The 27329-nt window shown below is 42.5% G+C and overlaps 1 protein-coding gene across 2 annotated transcripts in view; it reads left to right on the top strand.

Annotated features, from left to right (window-relative positions):
* Positions 1–509: 509 nt before the first annotated feature.
* The window catches only part of GNE (glucosamine (UDP-N-acetyl)-2-epimerase/N-acetylmannosamine kinase), a 50303-nt gene continuing 23483 nt past the window's right edge, over positions 510–27329 (top strand). Inside the window, exons 1-2 of one of the 2 annotated variants that reach the window (XM_045840591.1) lie at positions 510–626; positions 16423–16628. In XM_045840591.1, the coding sequence (XP_045696547.1) occupies positions 576–626; positions 16423–16628 (257 nt within the window). In that variant the 5' untranslated portion in view covers positions 510–575. Of the gene's footprint in view, positions 627–11632; positions 11787–16422; positions 16629–27329 lie in introns of those variants that run through there. The other variant, XM_045840592.1, reaches the window with a different exon arrangement.

Below are 27329 nucleotides of genomic sequence, written 5' to 3'. Positions count from 1 at the left end.
CCACCGATCTGGTTGTGGGGGGTCCCTGAGCACCAAGGTGCAGAGTACACCCTTTATAAAATGTAGCAAGTTTTCTATTCAAATGTAGCTTAGATAAAATGTAATAATATTGTTTTTTCCCCCTTCAATCTCATGAAACTAAGGGTTTTCAATATGTTGAGGTCTATGGCTATGAAGGAAACTTGAATCCTCTATTTAAATTTCTTATTTTTTACTTTTTTGGCTCAAAGCAGTATATCAATAAATGTTTTGAATGTACCATGTGTGAAAGCAATGTGAAAAGATTATTGAGATTTTGATTGTAGATTCTTTTCTACCTTCAGGAAACTCAGAAGAAAATAATTTTTTGAGTAGAAAATAAACTCATCAGAATGGATAAACTCATCAGGTAGTATGGTATTCCAAAAACAGGGAAGTAACCCTCAGACACTAACTTCCTCCTAGAGGTGCGGCTGGATATCCCGTCCAGAATTCATGTGCCTGTTAATGACTGCTCAGTTGCAGCCAAACCAGAAGAACAAACAGCTGCCCTGCTCCTTGATTCAAACAACTCTGGGTACAGAGCTCCGGTGGAGATGGAAATCAACATGTCTTTTTACCGGGGGCTATGCTCTGAAGGACCTCATGTAAGTAACTTAGCAGTTTGGGAGACTTTTATCATTGAAATTGCAATCAGAAAGAAAGGGGGAAATTGCAAGGAAGAAGAGGAGAGCTTTGGTTTTAAATGCATCCATCATTCCTTTCTAATGTCACATTGTAACTGCTAACGCATGTTAGTCGTTTTACGGTTCCTATTTGTTTCTCAAAACTGCAGAAACTCATGGTCTCTTCGCATTTCTAAACTGAAAGCTCAAAATGAACTCCCCTTTAGAGCCCTGACTTTCATCCAAGAAAGTAGATTTATTCTTACTTTTTGAATCTTCTGCTTCAGAAATGCAGTTTATTTATAGAAGTAAAAGTTTGCTACAACTATTTGTATTTATTACTTTGTTTTTGCAACATGATTTTTAGAGCTGCCTGGGATGTACTTCGTTTTCTCCCAGTTATTTAACTACTGACTAACCACATCAGGGAGGAAAGTGCACTTACTCTGAGTTATACAGTATCTAAGCCCAATAAAATGGAAATTACCATGTTTATCAATGTATCAATATGTCATATAGTGTGCTATATTATCATGCTATTATCACTTTAACCTACATTTTTATTGAAATTGGAAATTCAGATGTTTTAGGAAGTGATCACATTTCAATTTGGTTATTTAAAAAATATATATATTCACCCTGGCCAGGTCACTCCGTTGGTTAGAGTGTCATCCTATACACCAAAATGTTGCAGGTTCGACCCCTGGTCAGGATGCGTATGTGTGTGAGGCAACTGATCGACGCTTCTCTCTCACGTCGATGTTTCTCTCTCCTTTCCTCTCTGAAATTAATTAAAAAAAACCCCTCAGGTGAGGATAAAATATATATATTATATATAAATATATATATTCAATGTAAAGATTATCTATAGTTGAGGAATGGCTCATAGGCACTTTTCAATCAAATGATGTCATTCTTGCAATTATTTCCAACAGTCTACTTCTAGCTATACCACTGCTGCCTAATCTCAATCTGCCTCCTTCAGTGAGAATTTGTTTGATTTTTTGGTATACTTTCACTGACATTCAAATTCAAGGTCAGCTTTTCTGAGCTTCTAGTTGGAACTTCTTAGTTGTCGTTTTTCCCTCACGTCTTCAATAAAATCTAAGAAACGGTCGTTTCTAGTTACAAAGCTAAAGTTGCTCTGACTCTCATTTTTCATGTGACTGATTTTTAAAAAATGCACCTTGCAATGCCCACTTCATCCATCTGCCTACATTCGGTGGTGCTGTGACCACGTCAGCTCATTTACAGCGCACTGTCTTCGAGTCACATCCGCTTGATCGTTTTCAGTATTCTCCAGCCAAAGTTTTCTCCCGCCGGGCCAGTCCTCTCTTTTAACATGCTATTCTCACTCCCTTCTTGTCATCTTCCATCACACCACGTGCTCTTCTAGGGAAATGTTCATTTCACACGTAAAGTTGATAGGATTTCATGACAGACTGGATTTGGGAGGTACAGGTGGAGAAGTCAAGGATTCCTCCCAGGTTCCTGAGGGACGACAGTATCCTTCACTGAGACTTAGAATGGAGAGAGCCCGAGTTTATGGAGAGGAAGAAAATCTCATTTTGGTGGGTTGATGTGAAGTGCCTGTGGGACACTTTCTGATAAAGGTCCTCCCAAAAGAGCTGGGTGTTTGGGTTTGGACGGAGAACACTGAGAAGAGATTCAGATTTAGAAATAAATGTCAATGGTTGTGTTAGGCCATGCAAGTGGATGAGCTCTCACCAGGTATATAGTAAAATGAGTTGAAAGGAAGGCTAAACAGGGAATCTTAGGAAAAATTAATTTTTAAGTAGAGGGTTGAGGAAGTATAGCAGCCAGAGGGATTGGAGGTAAGTGGGAAATCAGGGGTGTCATGGAAACCCAGGAAGAAGAAAGTTTCCAGAATGTGGCGGTGACCTAAAGTGTAAAGAAGGGGTTCCAAGAAGAGAAGCCGGAGGGTGGGAAAGGCTGGACAGCGGGGATAAGGGAGCCAGAAAAGGGGTAACATGGCCAGAAAGCACCCCTGAATGTTAAACGCAAAACACAATAAACGCAAGTCCCTGGGTTTCCGCAGAAGTTTACATTCTACAAAGTTAAATTTGATAATGGCTAAGAGTCTAATTGCCTGAGATTTAAATAACTGCTATCTGTAAAATATTATAAAACGAGCTCTGAACTGGCCAGGAGTAAAAGTATAACAACCCAGTATAGTCAGGGGCCTTAGAAAAACCTGGCGAAAGAAGTGGGACAAGAAATGCTGCTGGGTTGCTAGGGCGAGAAGTAGCAGTGTGTTTCAAATAACACAGAGTTGGGGGGTGAATTATGCCGTATCGCAGATCCGTATCTCCAGGCCATGCCTTTCTCCAGGTCGGCAGTCTCATGAGAACGCCCCCTCGGTGCTGCGATTTCAGCGCATCCCCACCAGAGCTGCGGGTTCTCGCCTCCCCCGCCAGCCTCGCGCCGCCTCTCCTCTGCTTCAGATAAGAGCACTGCCAGTCCGCCCAGCTTTTTGGAGTAGAAACACCAGTCATCTCCTCCCACCACCATCCCTTCTGCCGCCTAGTTCTGTCCAGTCTTTCTCTGTACTCCTTTAATTCCATCTTCTCGCTCTTCCCACTTCCATCACCTTAATTCAAGGTCCTAAAATACTACTCCTAGTGGGCCTCCCTCCTTCTAGTCCTTCCTCCTCTTCCCAACTCACCTTCCACAGTTCTAATCAAGTGCATCTGATCATCTCCCCAGATTAAAAAAACCTCCCAGTTCTAGTGCAGAGAGAGCCTGACCTTCTTAGCATGACGCACCCAGGGCCCTCGCGGACCTGGCCTCGCCCCCGTCCTCGCTGCATCTCCAGCAGCTTTCTGCCCCCACCCGTCTGTCTCACAACACGGCTGCGTTTCTCCTCGCTCTTCACCTCGCCACGCTCTCTCACACCGGACTCACTGCGATGCCTGAGGAAGAGTGTTCTCCTCCCAGGGCCGTAAGCTTGGGTGCTGGCGGAGAGTAGAGTAAGCGCCTAGCACTAGCCAGAGGGAAAAGAACTGGGATGGCGAGGACGTCCTGATAAGAGGTGTGATCTCCCTGTTCGCCTGGAGGCTTAGGAGCCTGTACTGATTACAGGTCAGGATCCAAGCGTGCACCAGGGAGACGGGCACGCCCGACAGGCCTCGCTTCGAGGAACGCGCGACCTGATGGGAGAGAGAGGACATGTGGAGTGAGGTGACCAGTGCGGCTGGTTTCTCAGCGTCCTTACAGAACACCGGAGAGATAATTAGTGTAAAATGAACAGTCAAGACGAGGGCTACAGGAATTTGGAGGAGGAAGAGATTATTTGGGGGTAAGGTGTTGGTTCAGATCCACTTTCAAAACAGAGACAGGACTTGAAGCCTGAGTGGGGAAGGACACCAGCGGAGGCGGACGCAGTGGTCTGTTCAGCGCGGAAGGGCCTGGACAGGGGAGTACTGGCGGCAGGGCCGGGAGGGAGTCGGGGCCTGATTGCAGGGTGGGGGGGGACGTTTAGCGCCGAAGTTGATCGCCTAGGTATATTTTACCTGGTGAGGGATGGGGAGACAAGGAAGTGTTTCTTAATCAAAGAAATGGCTTAATGAAAGCAGCCTTTTAAGTAGATTAATCAGGCTGCAGTGCGCAGGACAGGCCAGAGAAGCGAGGGAATGCAGGCTGAAGAGCAAGGGGAAGCGCAGGGCTGGGGCGCCGTGCTTGATTATGTCTAAGACACTACTGACATAACAGACTTTGTAATAAAAACTACGTTAAATGTATACGTTAATTAAAAATAACTCTTAAGCCCTGGCTGGTGTAGTTCAGTGGGTTGAGTGCAGGCTGCAAACCAAAGGGTTGCTGGTTTGATCCCCAGTCAGGGCACATGCCTGTGGTGCAGGCCAGGTCCCTAGTGATGGCCACGTAAGAGGCAACCACACATGATGTTTCTATTCCTCTCTTTCTCCTTCCCTTTCCCTCTCTCTAAAAATAAATAAATATATATTTTTTAAAAAGTCAGGATTGTAAAGACCTTTTAAAATAGAAGCACCTCTGAATTAAGGAAATAAGAGGATGAAGATTTGAATGAATTAAGATGGTGATAGTAGAAATGGGAAGAGTAGATCCCCCCCAAAAAAAAACCCCACAAAACATATTTTAAAGAATTTGGAAGATTGAATGTTAGACAGAGAGAGAGTATGAAAATATGACGCCATGATTTTGAGTCTGAATGCAAGTGGCAAGTTGATACCATGAAGAGAATCGGGGAAGTCAAGAAGAGAAAAACCAAACTGAATTTTAGATACTGAGTGGGAGGTGAGGAGCTAACCTGGCAGGCACTCGAGGTGACAGGCCTAGAACCAGAGGGACGAGGCCAGAGTATACACCCAAGGAATCACGTACACAAAAGTCAAAACGGACCATTTGAGAGTGAAAGAAATTCCGAAAGATGGCATTTGTAGAAGACCCAGGGCAGGGTGTAATCACAAGGGGGTGGGCACATTCAAGGACCCGAAGCAGGGTAGGGAAGAAGAACAAATGATTTGAAAGGTTGAATTGGATTCATTCCAGAAGAGGGGAATGAAGGACACGAGAAGAGAAATGTTCAGACCTTTTGTTCATGCTTTGGACTTACGGACATTAATTACGTATATCTGCATGTAACCAAAGCACTCACATGGGTGTTGAGGAGTCCACCTCAGCGTTCCACAGGAATGCCATGTGGGACCCCACCTTCCTTTTTAGCTACATGCCGACTACTAAATGTCTACTATTTCTCAGCCCCGGGAGTTCGGACCAGCACCTGGGCTGGTTCCTCAGCCTACATGAGAAATCATGAACATTTCCCAAAGGTTTATTGCTGGTACTAAATGCTGTTGATTTTAGCCTGATCCTTTGATATCCAGAAGAATGTACTTCTTATGTAGCTTTTTTCCCCTTTGTTTTTTTTCCCCACATAACTCTTTAGCAAGCAAGTTATTTTAGAGCATAATTTTGTTGATCCACCTATTTATAACAGAGTCAAAGTTAAAGGCAAACTAGGTTTTAACACATTTCCAGTTCTTCTAGAATAGCTGTGCCAGTTAAACTTTCTGCCCTCCTATTAGTCAGGGGTGACTGAGCACTTTCTGGCTTACCTTATTTCCTGAGCAAACAGGGAAGTCATAAAATTACTTATTGGTTTAAAATATAATACTCGCATAGTCCATAAAAATACATTTAAAATCCCGATAAAGTACCATATTTCACAAAAACAAACACACAGTCAACATATTTATTTGCACTTTTGTTGTATAATTGGGCAAGCTAGCACAGGGCTGGCTCAGTGCCACAAGGGCTCCGAAAAGCTGATTGGCTGACATGATAAACTGATTAGTAATTGGGGATATGAACAGTGATTAATAGTCCTGAAATACAAATTTCAAAAAGGCTTCTCTTCTTGTGATGAGCGTCTTAATCAGTACATTCGCAAGCGTATGTTTTAGTCACATGCTCTTGCAAACCTGAAGTTGATCCATACAGATTAGGATGTCATAGGATTATTTTCAGCTAATGTAAACTTAATCCTTAAAACTTCAATTTAATGCTTTTCCTAAGGAAAAAAGAATTGCTTTCCCATCTATATATTGTAGCCTCATCAGTACAAGTCACTTCTCTCTCTTCCGGGGAGGGGCCTATGCGACTGGATTGGGCTGTAAGTGATCTGGCTTATGCAGTGATGTCTAGCTCATAAGATGTGTTTTGCCTCTTTACATACTCCAGAGATTCCGGCAATTAAAAGTGTTGTGTCTGAGCTATAAAGTGAGGGAAATAGCTAAGAGAAGGATGTTTATTAAGCAGAAAGATCTAGTTTAATGTGGTGATTAATTGCTTGGTTTTTTCCCATCTCTTGATTTCTTTCTGATATCGGCTGTAGGGTGAGTGGAGGCAGGCTGGCTTCCTCACCCAGGGGTCTGGGCAGCTAAGGGAAGCAGTGTTCCCATAGCCTTGGAGGCGCCTGGTAACCAGTGTTCTCATAGCCTTGAGACTGGGCCTGATAAACTGTTCCCATAACATGAAGTGGGCTCGCATGGGCAGAATTATGTTACATTATATAATTTCTGGCATCTTGCCAGCTGTGTTCCCCTCTAGTACTTAAACAGGTAGGGACTCCCTGCTGGGGGGCGATGATGATGGGAGACACACAAGGGGACAGGTGCCACGCTGGGTGCCACTCTGGGGAGGAGCAAGGGCCACGACATGAGGCATGCAGACAGACAGGCAGCTTGCAGCATGCGTGACTCACCCACCCATGAATAAAGGCATGCCAGACATCCCCACGGCTCTGTGAATATTTTTTCTGTCTGCATGAATACCATGAACCTGCCTGGCCTTGAAGGGTGGCGACACACTGGCTAAAGGCAGAAATGGCAAGTACATGGCACGATCCCTGCCTCCCATCCAACCTCCCCTAAAAGGCAACATGGCAGGTACAATACTCTTTTCCACTGAACTCGGCCTCAGGGCCATTTTCCACATAGTTCTCTAAGCAGGCACTGCCAATGGGTTGGAGTTGGGAATTGAAATGATGGGGTCGGGGAGCCTTCCTGGCTTGCAGTTTCATTGTTAATGTCTTCTGATGGCAAGGAAGTGGGCACCTTAAGAAAAAGATTATTTATTTTAAGGATATGCATGGATTGAAGTTAGAGAGGCAAGTCAGGGACTGGATTCTCTCTGTGTGGTCCATTGCGCTACCTCTCGCAGCGTATCTGTGTCTATGTTTTTAATGTGTCCCATTTTCCAGTTCACTTACAACTGACTGATCCCCTCTGTTTCCCACAGTCTAATTGCTTCAGTGGGGTAGGTTCACATGCTTGGTTCACACCACTGTGTCTATTAATATGCATGGCACGGTGCTGGGTCTTTTCATGGGTCAGGGATAGGCAGCTATTGGCTAGGTTACCCACGTACACTGGTAATATTTTCTTTATCTTAGGAGCGTTCACTTCATGAAAATTCAGAATTCAACACGTGCTTACTATGTGTGAGGTTTCTTCATTATACTTCGACTAAAAGTTTATTTTAAAAAAGTTGTGCCAAACTGATCTTTTCTTTCTTGAAACCTTTATCAAACTCGTACAATTGAAGAATGTCATAGACATTCTATATCTTGATTTTAAAGAATATATCTTTAAAAATCTCTTAAGATATTTATGTGAGCAACACACAGATGTGGGCTGGGGAAGAGAAGAATTATGGGAAATCCTAACTAGTGGCACGATGTACCCCAAAATCGATGATCAAGATCAACCTGAAGATAGATTTATATCATAATGTGTAAGGGCTCTGCTTATGGCAGGGAGGTGGCTAAACACGTGGGGTCAAGGGCTGGGCTCATTTGCATCAGCTGTGGGATCTCATGAAACTTTCCCTCTGTGCTTGTCTCCCTATCTGTAAAATGGGTGTGATGGAAGCTATATCTTAAGGTTGTTAGGAGTACTGAGTGAATATAAATAGAGTGTTTATTAGAATAGTAGGCTACTAATACTAGTATTTATAGGAAGGCAGTGTACTTTATAATTAAATCACCAAATAAAAGAGCAAGACTAATCCCTGTTAGAAGAAATGATCCCTAAGTGGCCACACAAACTTCTGTCAAGGACACTGTAGAGAGGTCTCCTCCATTGATGAGAAGGTTGGATTAGATGATGTCTTAAGGTCTAGGATTCTCTGACAGTCTAATTACGCCTTGAATATCTGAATTTATAATTTTGCTTATGGAGTAATCTGTAGAAAAATCTAATTCTATTATACTACAAAGCTACATTATACATAAGAAGTACTTATGTGCTTCTTTGAAGCTTGTAGAGCCCTCAGATTAAAGCCAAAAGAAACCAACCAAAACAGCAAATGTATTGACTTAGGGCGATTTTTGGTATGTTAATTCATTCTTTTAAAGAGCAAGTAACAGAGATGTAACAATATTTACCCATAGAAAAGTGATTCCAAAAAGCTCAGAGAAAATACCCCCTGTAGCTCCTTGCTACAATGTTATCTCAAGAGATAAAATTCTTTAAAGAGTGCAATTTTCTTTAAGGTTAAATGAGTCCATGAATTCAGAACTACTTGACTATATATGGAAATATAGAATTCTCAAGATTCATCAAACATAATCTACAAGTGCACAAATTCTTAAAATTGTATTACCTATTATTAAAAATGCTTATCTTTCTAGTTACATTTTTCCTAGCTATAATCTTAAATGATATGTTAAAAAAACATAGTGTACTTATAATATGCATACAAAAACATGTACAGGAGCCCTGGCTGGTGTGGCTCAGTGGTTGGAGCATCATCCCATAACCAAAAGGTTGTGGGTTTGATCCCCAGTCAGGGCACATACCTAGGTTGCGGGTTCATCCCTGGTCTGGGCATGGGTGAGTGTGATACCCGGTCCCGGTGGGAAATCCCAGTCTGGGTGTGATAGGAGGCAACCTATTGATGCTTCTCTCTCTCTTCCTCTCTCTCTCTAAAGCAGCAAATGAAGATGTCCTCGGGTGAGCATAAAAATAAAAGTACACATATCTTAGGCATACAGTTTAAATTTTTCTTTCTTTCTTTTTTATTTTTAACTATGTTTTATTGATTAACAATTTAAATTTTTACAAACTAAACACATCCATTTAATAAACACCAAGGTTAAAAAAATGGAACATTAACATTGTATGTGAAATTAACTTTCTTCTTAACTTCAAGAGACAAAAATTAATGTTCTGTTCTGGGTATTTGGGGGTATGGCACGTAACTTTAAAAGTGACATACCCACCTTGAACGTCTCCTGGGACTTGTAATACCACCTGTGGTAGGCAAGAGAATAAGTCCCCGAAGATGTCCACACTTCAATCCTTGGAACCTGTGAATATGTTTCCTTACATAGCAGCAGAGACTTTCCAGATGTGATTAAATTAGGGTTTTGAGGTGGGAAGATTATCCTGAACCAGCTGATTGGACCCAATGTAATCACAAGGGTCCTTTTAAGTGAACAAAGAAGGCAGGAGAGTCAGAGGAGGAGATGTGGCAAGGAAAGCAGATCAGAGAGGCCACAAGCCAAGGCACTGCTAAAAACTGGAAAAGACAAAGAAGCAGATTCTCCCCTGCAGCCTGACAAAGGCAGACCCACTGATACCTTTTTCAGAGAGAGAGAGAGAGAGAGAGAGAGAGAGAGAGAGAGAGAGAAAGAGACAGAGAGAGATTTGACACATAACATTATACTTGTTCAGATGTACAACAATAATTCAATATATGTATACAGGTTTGGGAAAAAGTACACTTACAGTTATTTGTATGGAAAGTAATACAATAATTAATAAATAATAATACAAGAATAAACCCCATTTCACATACTCACAACTATAAACCTCCTTTTACCCCAATGATCAACACAGTAAGTCTAGTTAACCCCCATCACCACACATAGTTACAAATTTTTGTGTGTGTGATGCCTACACTGCTACCTTGATTTTAGCCCGTGACACCCATTTCAGACACAATTGTGTTGTTTCAAACCATTAAGTTTGAGGTAATTTGTTATAGCAACAATATGAAACTTACCTATGGTGTGGTGAATCTGTGTTCAGATTCATATATATTATTGCCTGTTTAGTAGCTATCTGATAGGTATCCCAAACAATATATCCCAATTAAAACTACTTTTAACTCCCCAAACCTGGTCACCAACATCTCCTCCACCCCCTGGCATTTCTCATCGGTAAATGGCACCAATCACCCAATTACTAATGCCAGGCACCCGGAAGTCACCCTTGTTTCCTTTTTGCCATCCCTTCATACCTAATCCATAAATAATTTTCATCAATTCCATTTCCAAACTAAATCTAAATCTCATATCCATCCACTTCAACTTTGTTTCACTGACACCATTTTTCAATCAATTTTATTTTATTCTTTTTAACATAAAATGTGTGCATACTACAAAATACACAGAGATAGTTCAGATGGGAATTTAGTGAAAAATCCGACTCTCCTGGGCCCCATCAGATGCAGTCAGCGTGGTACCACGTTGGTTACGCAGACTGCCGTCATTCTTGATCCCACCCACGGTCCACACAGCAACCAAAGTGATATTTGAAAAAGAAATCCAATGGCATTTTGGGGGGGACAAAACCCCTTAATGTTTGTCCTTTTGTGCCAGATGTGGCCTTTTAGTGGCCCCAATCTAGCTGCAGGGAACCTAAGGTTAATGTCCTCCGCAAATTAGAGCGTCGTCATTGATTGAAAAATCAAGTGCAAAAGTTTTATTGATTAGGACATTCACCTTATATAAGAACTTTCAATGAGTTGTTAGACTCTTCAGTTTCACCCGTAGTAAATTATCTAATGGTTGTAAAAAAAAAAAGTTTTTAATGTTTTGTTATCACCAACTCAAAAGTTTCTCCGCGATGACTCAGGAATTTGAAACAATTATTTAAGAGTCTCCATCGGGACCTGTGCGAGCGTTTTCCCACCACTTTTCGTGTCACAGCTTTGCTCTCTGCCGCCCCTGGGCCCGGACTGCCTGGGGTTTCTCTGCAGGGGGAGGCCCGGGCGAGTCCCTTACAATGATCAGCTAGTATTTGCCAACAGATCCTTCTGGCAGTCGGGGTTCTGAAGTGGCAAGCCTTAACTCCGGAGACAGATCTGGGTGGACCGGCTATACGACAGCATCGTTCCGGCCGCGGCCCGCGAAAGGACTGAGGGAACGGAAAGCCAAAACAAATACCCTCTGGGAGGACTCAGATTTCCGACCGTTCGTGTGGCGGGCGAGCGAGAACTAAGGCGGCGGTAACTAGGACGGCACCACCACAGAAGGCTCTCTGCCCGCCCCGCCCCCGTCCCCGCCTCCTCCAGAAACCTTTTGGGAAAAGGGGGTGCGTAGAAGGGTACAGCCAATCACAGGATTGCTCTCAGGTGACGTAAAGACGCGTTCGCCGATTCGGTGTTTGGGGTGGGTGTGCTAGTGGGGTGGGAAGCCGGGTGTGAGCGACCAGTCATCGACCCCTGGGAGTTGCGGAAGCCGGAGGGGCGGGCTTGCGCACGGCCTGCCTGCTGGCGTGGCCTCCGGCTCTCTCCGTCGAGGCGTGGCAGCAGCAACTGCGGTGGCGCCGGAGGGAGCGGGACTACCGACGAGTGAGTGCCACGCGTCCGTCGGGGACACGGGGGCGGGCTCCGGGAGAGCATCCTCCCGGCCTCTACGACCTCTTTCCCCGCCCCAGTCCGCGGCTTCGTGCCGCGCTGTGCCTCCCCCTGGCCCATACCCGACCCGGGCCGCGCCTTGTCTCCGGCGGGCCTACACGCCATGGCCCCTCTTTAGTCCCGTTATAGGCCCTACCTTGTGGCGGGTGGAGCAGACAAGTTCAATGCGGCCCTGGGAGAGTAACCGGGAAGTTGTGTGTGTGTGTGTGTGTGGCGGGGGGCGGGGGGGCGGTGTTAGAGGGAGGCCTGGCGTGACTTTATCCCAGGGCAGTGCTGTCTAGTGAAAATACAGGCTGTCCTGAAAGATAATGTCCGTTAAAAGAGTTGTGCAAGAGAGGATAGACAGCTACTTGGCAGGCAAGTTGCTCTGGGTATAAAGGTTGAACTAAAAGATGATTTTGAAGGTCTGCGCCCAACCCTGACTATATTGTTAGTCTGGGCTTCCTTGGAAGTTTAATATGCGTTTATTTCACACCCCACCCCTCCATCCTGAGCACACTTGTAAAACTGTTACAGCACGAAAAAGTATTCTTTGCTCCTGAGAGGATGGCTGGGGCACAGCCTAGCAGTATAGATAACTGGTTAACCCAACTGTAGAAGGCCTGGAAGAAGCCAAATCTTCCCAATGATATCTATCCCAATGATAGCTCGGGAACAGGGCTTTGCATTTCAGACCACTTTTTCTATAGTCCCTTCCTTCTTTTATTCCTCTGAGTCTCATCGCCCCTGAACCCAGGGAAAAGTGCTGCACAGCAGTCCCCTTTTATCCATGGGGGACCTGTTTCCAGACCCTCAGTGGGTGCCTGAGACCAGCAGATAGTACCAGACCCTATGTATACTGTTTATTTTCCTATGTATACATACATACCTGTAATGAAGTTTAATGCCTTTTCCAAAACACTTATGCACTGTCGCTTTAACTTGTGCAGTTTGAGGCGTGACAGCAAAACCAGCACCATTTTTTCCCTTCGTCACAATTTCACACACAGAAGATTCGTTCTTACTGTAGATCTTAGCAACCCCAGCATATGATTTTTTCCTTTCCTTGTTTAGAACTTTCGAGTTTTCAGTTAAAGAAAGCACTTTACGGCTTCTCTTCAGCATATTTGAACTGCTAGCGTCACTACTCTTACCCTTTGTGACCATTATTAAATAAAACAAGGGTTACTTGAACACAAGCAGGGTGACACTGTGACAGACATTTCGATAAGAGACTACTGTTAAGAGACTTAACGGCTGGACGCATATGTATCATGCATATGTATCATACAACACTGAACAAAGGGATGAGTCACATCCCAGGCAGGACAGAGGGGGATGTCATGGGATTTTTATCACCCTACTGAAAACAGCGTGAAGTTTCAAACTTAACAGTTGTTTATTTCTGGAATTTTCCATTTAATAGCTTCAGATCATGGGTAACTGAAACAGCAAAAAGGGAAACGTCAGATTGGGGGTGGATATCATGTTCTCTTGGGAGGACCAGGCACAAAAAGTTCTCACTCTCAGGTATTTATGAGATCGACGGACACGAGGCAAACGCTGGATGTGGGCAGGGTTCTGAGTGCTGGGTTGGGTTCTTTTTAAAAAAATTTCCTTTTATTCATTTTTATTTATTTTTAAATTTTTATTGATTGATTTTAGAGAGAGGAAGGGAGAGATCGAGAGAAACATCGACGATGCTGTTCCACTCACCTGTGCATCCTGCATGTGCCCTGGCCAGACAGAACCGGCAGCCTTGGCCTATTGGGATGATGCTCCAACCAACTGAGCTACCCGGCCAGGGTGCTGGGTTTGACTTTGGTTCTGGCAGTTGTTAACTGTGATTTGGGGCAAGTAAATAATTTTCCACTGTACCTCAATGTACCCATTTGTAAAGTGGGTACACTTTAAGACAGGGCTGTGAGGATGAAATGAGTTAGTAATTGGAAAACTCCTCAACACAGTGCTTGGCACCTCAGAAGTGCTTAGCAAATGTTTACTGTTAAAGAAATATAGGGGTATCTATTTGTATGTACATAGTTAATCTGTAGAAGGATAGATAAGAAACTAGTAACTCTTAGCTTCCAGGGAGAAGAACTACATGGCTGGGAACACAGAAAAGACTTTTGCTAATAGCCTTTTGTGACTTCAGTTTTATTTATTTATTTATTTTAAAAAGATTTTATTTATTTATTTTGTGAGAGAGAGGAAGGGAGGGAGAAAGAGAGGAAGAGAAACATCAGTGTGGTTGCCTCTCATGCATACCCTACTGGGAACCTGGCCCGCAACCCAGGCATGTGCCCTGACTAGGAATTGAACCTGTGACCCTTTGGTTTGCATGCTGGCACTCAGTCCACTGAGCCACACCAGCCAAGGGGTGACTTCAGTTTTAAACCATGTGAATGTACTACCTATCAAAAAATATATTAAATTGTTATTTTTAAAAAAGAATTTACCCCTTAGAAAGGCATTTTACTATTATTTTCTTTTTAAGATTTAACTTCTTAACAAAGTTTCGGCCTAACTAACTATATTTTTTATAGTTTATATATAGTTTATATATTTTAAAGTTTGTATAGCTAGCTTACTCTCAGTTTTGGCAGAATAACCTTTGAATTACTTGGTAAATGCTAAGCATTTTAGTATTGCCAGATGGAAAGTTTACTGCTCTTTTAAAATAAATACAAATTGACCAACCATGAATTTTTGTCTCACCCAACAAATTAAATATCACCAACAATTTATTCAGGTTAAACTGAATTATGAGTGGAAAAAAGGATTATGTACAAGAAAACTTAAAACAACCATTTAAAAAATTTTTTTAATTTAATGATTTTTTGAGAGAGAGAGAAGGGGAGGGGGGAGAGAGAGAGGGAAAGTAAGAAATATCGATTTGTTTCATTCAGTTAGGCATTCATTAGTTGATGCTTATATGTGCCCTAACTGAGGATCAAACCCGCAACTGTGGTGTGTCAGAATGACACTTTAACCAGCTATGCTACCCGGCCAGGCCTGGCAGGTCCCTTTTTATTGGCATCTTTACTCAAGCTTTTCTGGATTCCTGAGTGCAAATTGTAAACATTTATACACTTCCTGAAAGATAAACTTTGAGATCATCCCATGAAGTGAAATTTTACGTTGATATAAAGAAGTTTAAAATGCTCCATAAAACATACCTCTTATCCCTTGTCCCTGTTTTTACTTTTCGAGTGGAGAGTATAGGGCGGTGGGGGATGGGAAGGCAGAGGAGTTGATAGTGTGTGTCTGTGTGGCAGGGCCCTGGTGCGCCCGAGGCAGGCAGCAGCTGAGAGGGGTGGGGTGTGGAGGAATGAGGTTTGTGTGAAAGTGGAGGTGAAACTAAGGCTGGGTTCTGAGGCAGGAGGAAGAGGCCAGGGCAGAGGGAAAGGAAGTGTTAGGCAGAGGCACTGGCATCTAGAAAAGCACAGATACGGAGACCCACTGGTTGGACTTTGGGGACTTCGGCATGGCTTTGGCACCGAGTCGGGATACTTGCCCTGGGCGGGGGCGGGGGCACAGGGATGGGAAGATGGGGCTATGTCCAATCAGCAACTTGGACCTCACCCGTAGGTCATGTGTTCTGTTTAGCATGAAAATCAGATTTGTGAACTTTGGAAAGATCATCTGGAAGGTCTTGTGGGAGACAGGTCAAGACTAGAGACAGGCAAATTAACTTTGACATTTGTTACCACAGCTCAGACCTAAGATGAGGGACTGGGCCAGGGGATGCCCTGGTGGGGATGGAGAGGGGGAGACAGATTTGAAAGATATTCATGAGGCGGAATTGGTAGGGCTTGAGGAGGTACAGGGTGGGGAACAGGAGACAAGGACATCAAGGCATTTGGATGAGTGGAAGTTCACAAGTGACTTAGAGAAGAAGGAAGGAGAAGCAGGTTTGGGAAGGAAAAATGGGTTCTATTTGGGGTAGTGACTTTAGGGTGCCTGCGGGACAGGAAGTTCTGGTTGGCATTTGGAGTTGTCCAGTTTGTAATCACTGGCAGTGAGTGCTAAGGACACCTTAAAGGCAGAGCTGTGTGTGTTTTGGTGGTTGTTTTAAATGTTTATCTTACTCATCTTTCTCCTCCTCAGCACTAATCACAGTGCTTCGTATATAGGGGGTGTGGTGTGAGCAGAATAGATCTCATCCCTTGAGATGGATCTTGAATCTGGGGGGAGTAATTTCCCCTCTTAACACCTGTTTCCCTTTTTGTTCGTGAGGGAGTTGAACCAGGTCAGTAATTCTCAAAGTTTTGGTCTGGTATGTTGGTATCAACTGTGAGGCATGGCAAGTAATTTTTAACTAATTAAGAGCTGATGCTTCCTCACCTTTTAAATGAGACTTGATTTATGTCACTGTTTCTTAATTGCATCACAGTATGTTAAGTTTGAGGGGAAGGGTTGGAGTTATAGTTAGTCAGCTGGAGTTTCATAACTCTGGATATACCAGCGGCTGTGTCACATACAAATGAGGTGGGAAAGAAGGTAGATAAGGACTTACAACCTCAAAGTTCTGTTTATATCTAGGATATGTCATCCTGCTCATAAATAATTTTTATTTTTGCAACTTCAGGAACTCTATTTTAAGGACCTTTCCAAAAGGAAAAAACAAGTCATGGAGAAGAATGGGAATAACCGCAAGCTTCGGGTTTGTGTTGCTACTTGCAATCGTGCCGATTATTCTAAACTCGCACCCATCATGTTTGGCATTAAGACGGAACCAGAGTTCTTTGACCTTGATGTGGTGGTGCTGGGCTCTCACCTGATAGACGACTATGGGTAAGATGAAAGCATTTCCTTATGATACTCCTCATTGCAACATGGTGTCCTGGCGAGAGCTTGGATCTAGGAACTGTGTGGACCTAGCTTCAAATCTCAGTCCTACCACTTAATTTTTAGGTGGCTCTGGAGAAGGTGCTTAGCATCTCCGAGGCTCAGGTTCCTCAACTGTAAAACAGAGTAAAAACCTATGTTGTAGGTTATCGTGAAGAATGGAGATAGTAATATAGAGATTCATCGCAGTGATGCTGCTTAATAGATGCTTGGTGCTGTTGTTACATTCAGGAGAAGTGGCACTTATATAGTGGGTAATATAATAATGTGATTCCATGTAATCCATTTTGTGAGTCCTAATGGTAATTCTACATTAAAACTGGTATATAGCTCAACAGCATATAAAATAGTAGATATGAAACAAGATTTTAAAAATCGAATTGATTTACAAGGTAACATAGAATGTTATGTTACCATTGCCATTTATATTTATTTTGATTGATCAGAGTCAAAATAGAAAAAATGACAAGTTGGGGAATCTCTGAGGGAGCAGAATATATAAACCAAAGATGAACATTCCTTTTGTTGCATGTAATACAGTGGCATTTAGCGCACTCTTGTGGCATGGAAATGTTAATGCAAGATGGTCAAAAACAATATTAAATGTGAAAGAAGCTTGTGTTAAAGAAAATTGTCTTTTTCAGACTGTTCTTTAAAAACAAGGTAAGAACAACAGCAAAGAAAAACAAAGAAAAACTTGCCTCCAAAAACCAGTTTAGCAATTTGATTCTAACTTAGAGTAGGGAAGAAATTTATGGAAGCTCAAAATTTTGTAACTTTTCAAATGAATTCTGCGTAAGAAAACTCACTTCTTACATACATAGGACAAAGATAGGATGAAAGAGCAGAGAAATGTTAGCTAGAGCCTGAAGTGGAAGTCTAAGTGGGCTGTTTTACTTCTGTGAGAAGAGTGTGACAGAAGACTGGTGGGAGGGGCCCCCAAAGAAGTGGTGGCCGGTTTCCTGTCTGCCTACCACAGTGACTGAGTGTGGGAATGCAGTGTTTATCTGGTGACACTGGGAAATAGGAAGTTTGTCTAATGCTTAATGGAAATGTATGTTTAAAGTCCATTCTAACAGAAGAAATTGGTTGCTTCCGGGGAGAGGAACTAGATGACGGGAAACAAAGTGAGAAGGTAGTCTTTTCATTGTATAACCTTTAGTATCTTGAATTTTAAACCATGAGGGTGTATTATCTGCTTTAAGAAGACATTAAACCAACAGCAAAATAAGCTACCTTCCTACTTCAACTGCTCAGATATATATATATATATTTTTTTTTTTTTTAAAGCATTTTTATGCTCTTAAGAATTGGGCAAAAAAGGAAATCAAATGAATAGAGACTACTTAGAAATTCATTTTTTTGTTTATTTACTCAACAATTTTCTAAAGAAATGAGGAATGTTTCTAAACATCTTCCAAGGCACAGGAAAGCCCCCTGCACAACAAAGGTCTGTCTCGCTCAAAATGTCGGTAGTGCTGAGGTGAAGACACCTGGCTCTATGGTGTTTCCCCACAGAATGTGGCGGGGGTGGGGAAGTGGGGAGAACAGTGGCCAAGATGGCAGAGTAGGTCAATGCAGTACTCACATCCTCCCACAGCCACATCAAAATTCCAGCTAAACTACAGGACAACCATCATTCAGAACCCCCTGAACTCTGGCTGAACAGGAGTCCTGTTACTAAGGGTACAAAGAAGAAACCACGTCCAGACTGGTAGGAGGGATGGAGATGAGGAATAGACTGGTCCCACACGCACGTGTGGCAGTTAAAATTGGGAGGGACATCTTGGCTGCTGAAGGGCGAGGAGTGCCAACCCCACATGAGCCTCCAGCCAAGGGCTCCAGTGCTGGGAAGAGAAGTCCCCATAACTTCTGGGGGTGGAAACCACCCGGGACTGTAAGTCCAGCTGAGTAAGACAGAGGGCTCCAGGAGTCCCAGACATTGCTCTTAAAGGTCCCTATGCTCTTATGCAGACTCACTTGCTCTGATCTCCAGCACTGGGGCAATAGCTGGAAAGGTGCCAGGGGCATATGTGGAGGATGGGAAGATACTGAATTGTTTGGCATTAGGGCAAGGGTTGAAGGGGCAATGTCTCCCAGAGAGAAGTGCTGGCAAGGGCCATTGTTCCTTTTCTGGACCCTCCTTCCACAGAGCCAGCAGGTAGGCCCTGTATCTGCATCTCCATCAACCTAATACAGTTCTTCCTGCCCTGATGATTCCCTGAGCCCTTGCCCCACCTGATTTGCAGGCCCACTGAAGATGTTTCCACCAGCTTTTCCATACAAACAGACTGTCTTGGCTCAGGTGCAGACTTTCCTACAACCTCTCAAACAAGCAGCATCTAGTCTTGGCATACCTTGTACCTCTTGCTAAGTGGCCCCAGGCCTGGCACTAGTGGCAGCCAGCCTTGGTTCAAAGATTGCCCTCTCCCAGGCACCTCTGAGCCCAGCACAAGTAGCAGCCATCTGCAAACCACTTTGCAACTCATCCTGGGTGGCCCCTGGCAGTGCACAGGTGGTTAATAACCTTTGCCTGCACCTCCCAGGAGGTCCCAGAGCTAGCACTCCTGGTGGACCACTTCAGAACACACCAAAATACCCAGCCACCTCCATGAGCAACATATTCAAGGGGAAGACTCAGCAGGCACCTGAACCCTGTTGAAGTGAGTAGTGATCTGAGATCAGCCACTGCACAGCAGATCCTCCATAGTGGTCATGGCCAGTCCTTGCAGCAGATCGACCTAGGGGGTAAATCCCTCCCATTGATATGCCAACAGCAATCGAGGCTCAACTACAGCATGAGGGTGCACACATCCTACATGCGGGGGTGCACCTGGAGCACCCAGCTTGGCTAACTGGGGAGACTGTGCCACTGGGCCCTACAGGACATCAGGACAAGGCCACGCTGCTAAGACTGGGAGATGTAGCAGCTCTACTGAATGCATAGAAACAAACACATGGATACAGCCTAATTGAGAAGATAGAGAAACATGTCCAAAATGAAAGAACAAAATTCCAGAAAAAGAACTAAAAATGGAGACAAGCAATCTACCAGATGGAGAGTTCAAAACACGAGTTATAAGGATGCTCAACGAACTTAGGGGAAGACTGGATGAACTTAGTGAGAACTTCAACAAAGAGATAGGAAACATAAAAACAGAGAAAGGAAACATAAAAAAGAACCAGTCAGAAATGAAGAGTACATTACAGGGAATCAACATTCGAGTAGATGAACCAGAGGATGAAATCAGGAATTTGGAAAATAAGCAAGCAGAAGACACCTAATCATAACAGGAAAAATTTTTTCAATATATTTCATTGATTATGCTATTACAGTTGTCCCATTTCCCCCTCATTCCCCTCCACGCTGCCCACCCCCTCCCACATTCCCCCCCTTTAGTTCATGTCCATGTGTCATAAGTTCTTTAGCTTGTACATTTCCCACACTATTCTTGCCCTCCCCCTGTCTATTTTCTACCTACCATCTGTGCTACTTATTCTCTGTACCTTTTTCCCTTCTCTCCTCCTCCCACTCCCCTGTTGCTAATCCTCCATGTGATCTCCATTTCTGTGGTTCTGTTCCTGTTCTAGTTGTTTGCTTAGTTTGCTTTTGTTTTAGGTGTGGTTGTTAATAACTGAGTTTGCTGTCTTTTTACTGTTCATATCTTTTATCTTCTTTTTCTTAGATAAGTCCCTTTAACATTTCATATAATAAGGGTTTGGTGATGGTGAACTCCTTTAACTTGGCCTTATCTGAGAAGTGCTTTATCTGCCCTTTCATTCTAAATGAAAGCTTAGCTGGATAGAACAATCTTGGATGTAGGTCCTTGTCTTTCATGACTTGGAATACTTCTTTCCAGCCCCTTCTTGCCTGCAAGGTCTCTTTGATAAATTAGCTGCCATTCTGATGGGAACTCCTTTGTAGGTGACTGTCCCCTTATCTCTTGCTGCTTCTAGAATTCTCTCCATTTTAAGCTTGGGTAATGTAATTATGATGTGCCTTGGTGTGTTCCTCCTGGGGTCCAACTTCTTTGGGACTCTCTGAGCTTCCTAGACTTCCTGGAAGTCTATTTCCTTTGCCAGATTGGGAAAGTTCTCCTTTATTATTTGTTCAAATAACTTTTCCACTTGTTGCTTTTCCTCTTCTCCTTCTGGTACCCCTATAATTTGGATGTTGGAATGTTTCAAGATGTCCTGGAGGTTCCTAAGCCTCTCCTCATTTTTTTGAATTCTTATTTCTTCATTCTTTTCTGATTGTATGTTTTTTTTCTTTCTTCTGGTCCACACCGTTGATTTGAAACCCAGTTTTCTTTCCATCACTATTGGTTCCCTGTGCATTTTTCTTCATTTCACTTAGTGTAGCCTTCATTTGTTCATCTAATTTGCGACCAAAATCAACCAGTTCTGTGAGCATCCTGATCACCAGTGCTTTGAACTGTGCATCTGATAGGTTGGCTGTCACTTAAAAGTATTGGCTGCGGAGCTTTGATTTGTTCTGTTTGAGCCCTTTTTTTTTTTTTTTTTTTGGTCTGGTTGTGCCTGTTGCGTATGAGAGGCTGAGCCTTAGGTATTCACCAGGGCTGGGCAATCCAGTAGCTGGGTTGTGACGTTGTATGTGGGGGCAGGTCCCAAGAGGGAACAATGGTGCTCTCCACTCTCTGTTGGACTTCAGTCCCCTCTGCCGCTTCCCACAAGCAGATTGGGCCCTTCCAGTGCTGGCTCCTGGGCGGGTGGGCTTGTGTACGTTCTAGGACCCTGTGGGTCTCCCCAAGGAACTCTCCTGTGAGGCTGGGAGATTCTCCCGGCACCTCAACCCCCACAGGTGTTTTCAATCGGTGCTTTAGGCTTTATTTCCCAGCGATGGGTCTCTGGGTTGCGAGGTCTGTGTCGCTGCCCATTTTTGCCTGGTTTATCTGCATGCGAATGTGTGACTGTGGACAGCCAGCTGCCTTGCGCGCCTCACTGGGTCTGCTTGTTGCCTCCTGTGCCTGGGGTCCGCCACCGGGTCTGGCAGCTGCCCCTGCACATCTGGGGTCCACTAACTGCCGCCTGAGCCCTGCACACCCGCGTCTGCCAGCCACTGCTTTTTCTTGCTGGGACCCCTCGACCCCTCTCCCTTGGCCTCTGACTCCACTCCTCCTTACTGGTCTGGATGAGTGGTTGTCAGACTTCCATTTGGTTCATTTCTGTCTGTTCTGGTTGTTTTTGTGTTTCTAAATTTTTGTCGTCCTTGTTTTGGTTGTGTGAGGAGGCACAGTGTGTCTACCTACATCTCCATCTTGGCCGGAAGTGGGGAAAAATTTTTTTTAAATGAGAACAGTTTAAGGAGCCTCTGGGACAACATCACACATATGAATATTGCATCATAGGGGTGCCAAAAGGAGAAGAGAGCAAATAATTGAAAACCTATTAAAAAAATAATGGAAAACAGGCATAGAAGTCCAGGAAGCACTGAGTGTTCCAAACAGTGAACCCAAAGAGGGTCATACAAAGACACACCATAATTAAAATGCCACAGGTTAAAGACAGAGAATCTTAAAATCAGCAAGAGAAAAGCAGTTAGCTACCTACAAGGGAGGCCCCATAAGACTGTCAGCTGCTGTATCAGTAGAAACTTTGCAGGCCAGAAGAGACTGGCATAAAATATGCAAAATGATGAAAAGCACCAAGATTACTCAGTAAAGCTATCATTTAGAATCAAAGGGCAGATAAAGAGCTAAAGGAGTTCATCACCACCAAATCAGTAATAGATGAAATATTAAAGGTCTTAGTTAAGAAGAAAAAAATATGAACAATAAGATGTCAATAAATGCATATCTATCAATAATTGAATCTATAAAACAAACAAAATCATACAGAGAATGTTTTGATGGTTACTGGATGGGATGAGGATTTGGGGGTTGGGTGAAATAGGTGAAGGGATTAAGAAGTACCTATAGGTAGTTACAGAGTAGTCATTGGGGTGTAAAGTACAGCATTGGGAATAGAGTAGCCAAAGAACATGAATGCATGACCCATGGATATGGACAATGGTGTGGGGAATGCCTGAGGGAGTGGGGGGTGGTGTTGTGTGGAATGAGGCAGAGGGGGAAAAATTAGGACAACTGTAATAGCATAAACAATGACACAATTTAAAAAGAAGATAAAAGTAATACATAAAATAATATGAATATAATATTTAAAAAAATAAACATGCGTACTGAAAAAGCTAAAAAAGGCATATACATCCATATGTTCACTGCAGCATTATTTACAATAGCCAAGATATGTAAGCAGCCTAAGGGTCCATCAGCAGATGAACGGATAAAGAAAAAGTGTTGCATATGTACAATTGAATTTTATGACTCAGTCTTAAAAAATAAAAAAGAATGAAATCTTGCCATCTGTAACAACATAGATGAAGCTAGAGGGTACTGTGCTGAGTGAAAAGTTAGATAAAAACAAATGATTTCACTTATGATTTCACTTATATGTGGAATAAGAAAACCAAAATAAATGAACAAGCAGAACAGAAACAGACTTATGTGAGGGGGTTGTGGGCCTGGGCGAACAAGGTGAAGGGGTTAAGAAGTACAAATTAATCGTTACAGAATGATCAGAATTGCAGAGAAGGGAGAGAAGTTTCCTGTGTGCCCCACTCCCCCGCACATGCGCAGCCTCCCCCATTATCAACGTCTTTCGCCAGGGTGGTACATTCGTTCCAACTGATGAGCCTGTGTTGACACAGCATTGTCACCCAAAGTTCTAGTTCATGTTAGCATTCAACTTGGTGGTGTAAATTATGGTTTGGACAAAGCTATCATGACACGAATCCGTCATTACAGCATCATACAGAGTTGTTTCGTGGCCCTAAAAATACGTTCTACCCTTTCATCCATTTCATCCCTTCTTCCCCCCAGGCCCAGGCCACCACTAATTTTTTTCTACCATCTCCACAGATTTGCTTTTTTCAGAATGTCATACTGTTGGAATCATAAAGTATGCAGTCTCAGATTGGCTTCTTTCACTTAGCAACATGCATTTAAGTTTCCTTCATGTATTTCAATAGCTTGATAATTTCTTTTTAGCACAGAAGAATTGCTATAAACATCTGTTTTGCGGATTTTTTTTGTATGGATTGTGGACATAGTTTTCAGCTCCTTTGGGTAAACAGAGGGGCGTGTTTTCTGGATTGTATGACTAGAGTATGTTAGTTTTGTAAGAAACTGCCATGCTGTTTTCCAGAGTGACTGTATCATTTTGCGTTCTCTGTGCAATGAAAGAGAATTCCTGCTGCTCCACATCCTCACCAGCCTTTGGTGTTCTCAGTGTTCTGGATTTTAGCTATTGTAATAGGTGTGTAGTGGTATCCCGTCATTTTAATTTTTATTTCCCTGATGACATATGGTATAAGGCAGCTTTTCATTTGCTTACTTGCCATCTTTATATCATGTTTAGTGAGGAGGAGTCTGTTAAGGTCTTTAGCCTATGTTTTAATTATGTTGTTTTATTTGTAAGTTTTAACCCCATACATCAAACAAGAAATCTTGAGGGAAATTAGAAAAGATTTTGAACTGTATAATAAATATTGTACTATACCAAATTTGTGGGTATAGATGAAGCAATGCTTACAGGGAAACCTATATCTTTAAATACCTATAGTAAAAAAAAAGACAAGTTTGGGGGTGGGTGAAGGTGGAAGGAGGGTATAAGGGGGATAAATGGTAATAGAAGAAATACAGTAAAAAATAAACTATTAGATAGGTCCCAGCCAAGACAGAGGCATACGTAGATATGCTTCGCCTCCTAGCACAACCAAAAGAAGGAAACAACCAATTTAAAAAAAAAAACAACCAGAACTACCAGAAAATTGAACTGTATGGAAGTATGAAATGTATGGAAAATTGAACTGTATGTTGTTAAAGGAGAAACATTCATCCAGACTGGTAGGAGGGGCAGAGAGGACGCATGGCAAGGTAGTGACTGGCAGACAGGGAAGGAGGTGGTCTGAGGAAGCAGCTGTGGTGGCTGGTGGACTAGATGGTCCCACATTCATGTGCGTATAAACCGGGAGGAACAACTGGGAAGTGAGACAGACCATGCAACCCAAGGTCCCAGTGCAGGCAAGATAAGACCTCAGAACATGTGGCTGCAATAACCTGGGGGGTGTGGTGGTGAAACTGCCAGTCTCTTGAAAGAGGGGAAAGAGCTGAGTAAGTGGCATTGTTCCCTCTCTGACCCCTCCCCCACATATAGCACCACAACACAATGAAGTGGGTTGCTTCACCTGGGCAAATACCTAAGTCTCCACCTCTTACAATGTAACAGGTGCGTGGGACAAAGAAATATGGCCCAAATGAAAGAACAGATCAAAACTCCAGAAAAACAACTAAGTAATGAAGAGAGAGCCAACCAATCAGCTGCAGAGTTCAAAAGACTGGTAATCAGGTGATTGAATATGGCCATAAAATAAAGGAAGAAGTGAAGGCTATACAAAGTGAAGTAAAGAAAAATATACAGGGAACCATCAGTAAAGGGAATGAAGCTGGGATTTAATTAGTAATTTGGAACAAAGGAGGAAATAAACATTCAACCAGAACAGAATGAAGAAACAAGAGTTGAAAAAAATGGGAGAGGCCTAGGAGCCTCTGGGATAGCTTTAAATGTTCCAACATTCTAACCATAGGGGTGCCAGAAGGAGAAGGGGAAGACCAAAAAATTGAAAACTTATTTGAAAAAATAATGAAAGAAAATACCCCAGTCTAGCAAAGGAAATAGACTTCCATGTAGTCCAGGAAGCTCAGAGAGTCCCAAAAAAGTTGGACATGAAGAGGAACGTGCCAAGACACATCATAATTACCCAAGATTAAAGATAAGGAGAGAATCTTAAAAGCAGCAGGAGAAAAGGAGACAGTTACCTATAAAGGAGTTCCCATAAGACTATCAGCTGATTTCTCAAAAGAAACCTTAAAGGCAGAAGGGACTGGAAAGAAGTATTCCAAGTCATAAAAGGCAAGGACCTACATCCAAGGTCACTCTATCAAGCAAAGCTTTCATTTAGGATGGAGGGGCAGATAAAGTGCTTCCCAGATAAGGTCAAGTTCAAGGAGTTCATCATCATCAAACCCTTATTATATGAAATGTAAAAGGAACTTAATCTAAGAAAAAGAAGATCAAAACTATGAACAGTAAAATGACAACAAACTCACAACTATCAACAATGTCACCTAAAAAAACAAAAACAAACTAAGCAAACAACAGAACAGGAAGAGAATCACAGAAATGGAGATCACATGGAGGATTATCAGTGGGGAGGGGGAAAATGGGGGAAAAGGTACAGGGAATATGAAGCATAAATGGTAGGTAAAATAAACAGGGGGAGGTTAAGAATAGTATAGGAAATGGAGAAGCCAAAGAACTTAAATGTATGACACATAGACATGAACTAAGGGCAGAAGGGGAATTGTGGTGGGAGGGGGTTGCTGGGTGGAGGGGAATAAAGGGCAGAAATAAGGTGGGACAACTGTAATAGCATAATCAATAAAATATACTTTAAAAAACAGTAAAATGACAACAATCTCCCAACTATCAACAACCATATCTAAAAAATACAAAAACAAAAACTAAGCAAACCACTAGAAAACGAATCACAGAAATAGAGTTCACATGGAAGGTTATCAGCAGGGATGGGGTGAATGGGGAGAAAGGTACAGGGAATAAGAAGCATAATTGGTAGGTAGAAAATAGACAGGAGGAGGTTAAGAATAGTATGAGAAATGGAGAAGCCAAGGAACTTTTTTGTATGACCCATGGACATGAACTAAGGGGGGGGCGGAATGCTGGAGGGAATAAGGGTACTGGGTGGAGGGGGATAAAGGGTAGAAAAAAAGAATGGGAGAACTATAATAGCATAATCAATAAAATATACTTAAAAAATGAAAGACAAGTTTAGAATCAATTACCTGTTTCCACTTTAGTAAACAAAACAAAAAAATTAAACCCTAATTAAGTAGAAGGAAGGGAATAATAAAGATGGGAAATCTTAAACAATAGAGAAAATTTACAGAGCTAAAATTTATTTCTTTCAAAATATTATAGCCATTAAAAGACTGAAAGGGGAGTATTAGTCTAAGAAAGCTGACAATTTAGATGAAATGGACAAACTCCTTGAAAAACACTGTTTACCAAAATTGGAAGAAGAAAAAATCTCAGTAGCCCTATATCTGTTAAAAATTTAATTCATTATCAAACAGTTCCTATAAAAATAATTTCCCACAAATAGGACTTCACTCATGAACTCTATCAAATATTTAAAGAAAAAATAACACCAATCTTATACAAACTTAGAAAATAGGGGAGCAGATGACTCCCCAGATTATAAAATAAGCATAATTCTGACATCAAAACCTGACAAAGACATTATAAGAAAATAAAACTCAGACCAATATCCCTCATGAATATAGACATAAAATTTTAAACAAAATATTAGCAAATCATATCCAATAATATAAAAAACCAATTAATACATCATGACCAAGTGGTTTTATCTCAGGAATTCAAGGTTAATTTCACATCTGAAAATCAATTAGTATAATTAACATTTTAACAATAAAGAGGAAAACCCATATTATCATCAATACATGTTAAAAAACATTTGACAAAATTAAA

This window comes from Phyllostomus hastatus, unplaced genomic scaffold (genome assembly GCF_019186645.2).
Source record: "Phyllostomus hastatus isolate PE091 unplaced genomic scaffold, TTU_PhHast_1.1 phas_contig_34, whole genome shotgun sequence".
Classification (NCBI taxonomy): domain Eukaryota; kingdom Metazoa; phylum Chordata; class Mammalia; order Chiroptera; family Phyllostomidae; genus Phyllostomus; species Phyllostomus hastatus.
Note: the sequence above shows the minus strand (reverse complement) of the source record. Positions and strands in the feature narration are given on the sequence as shown.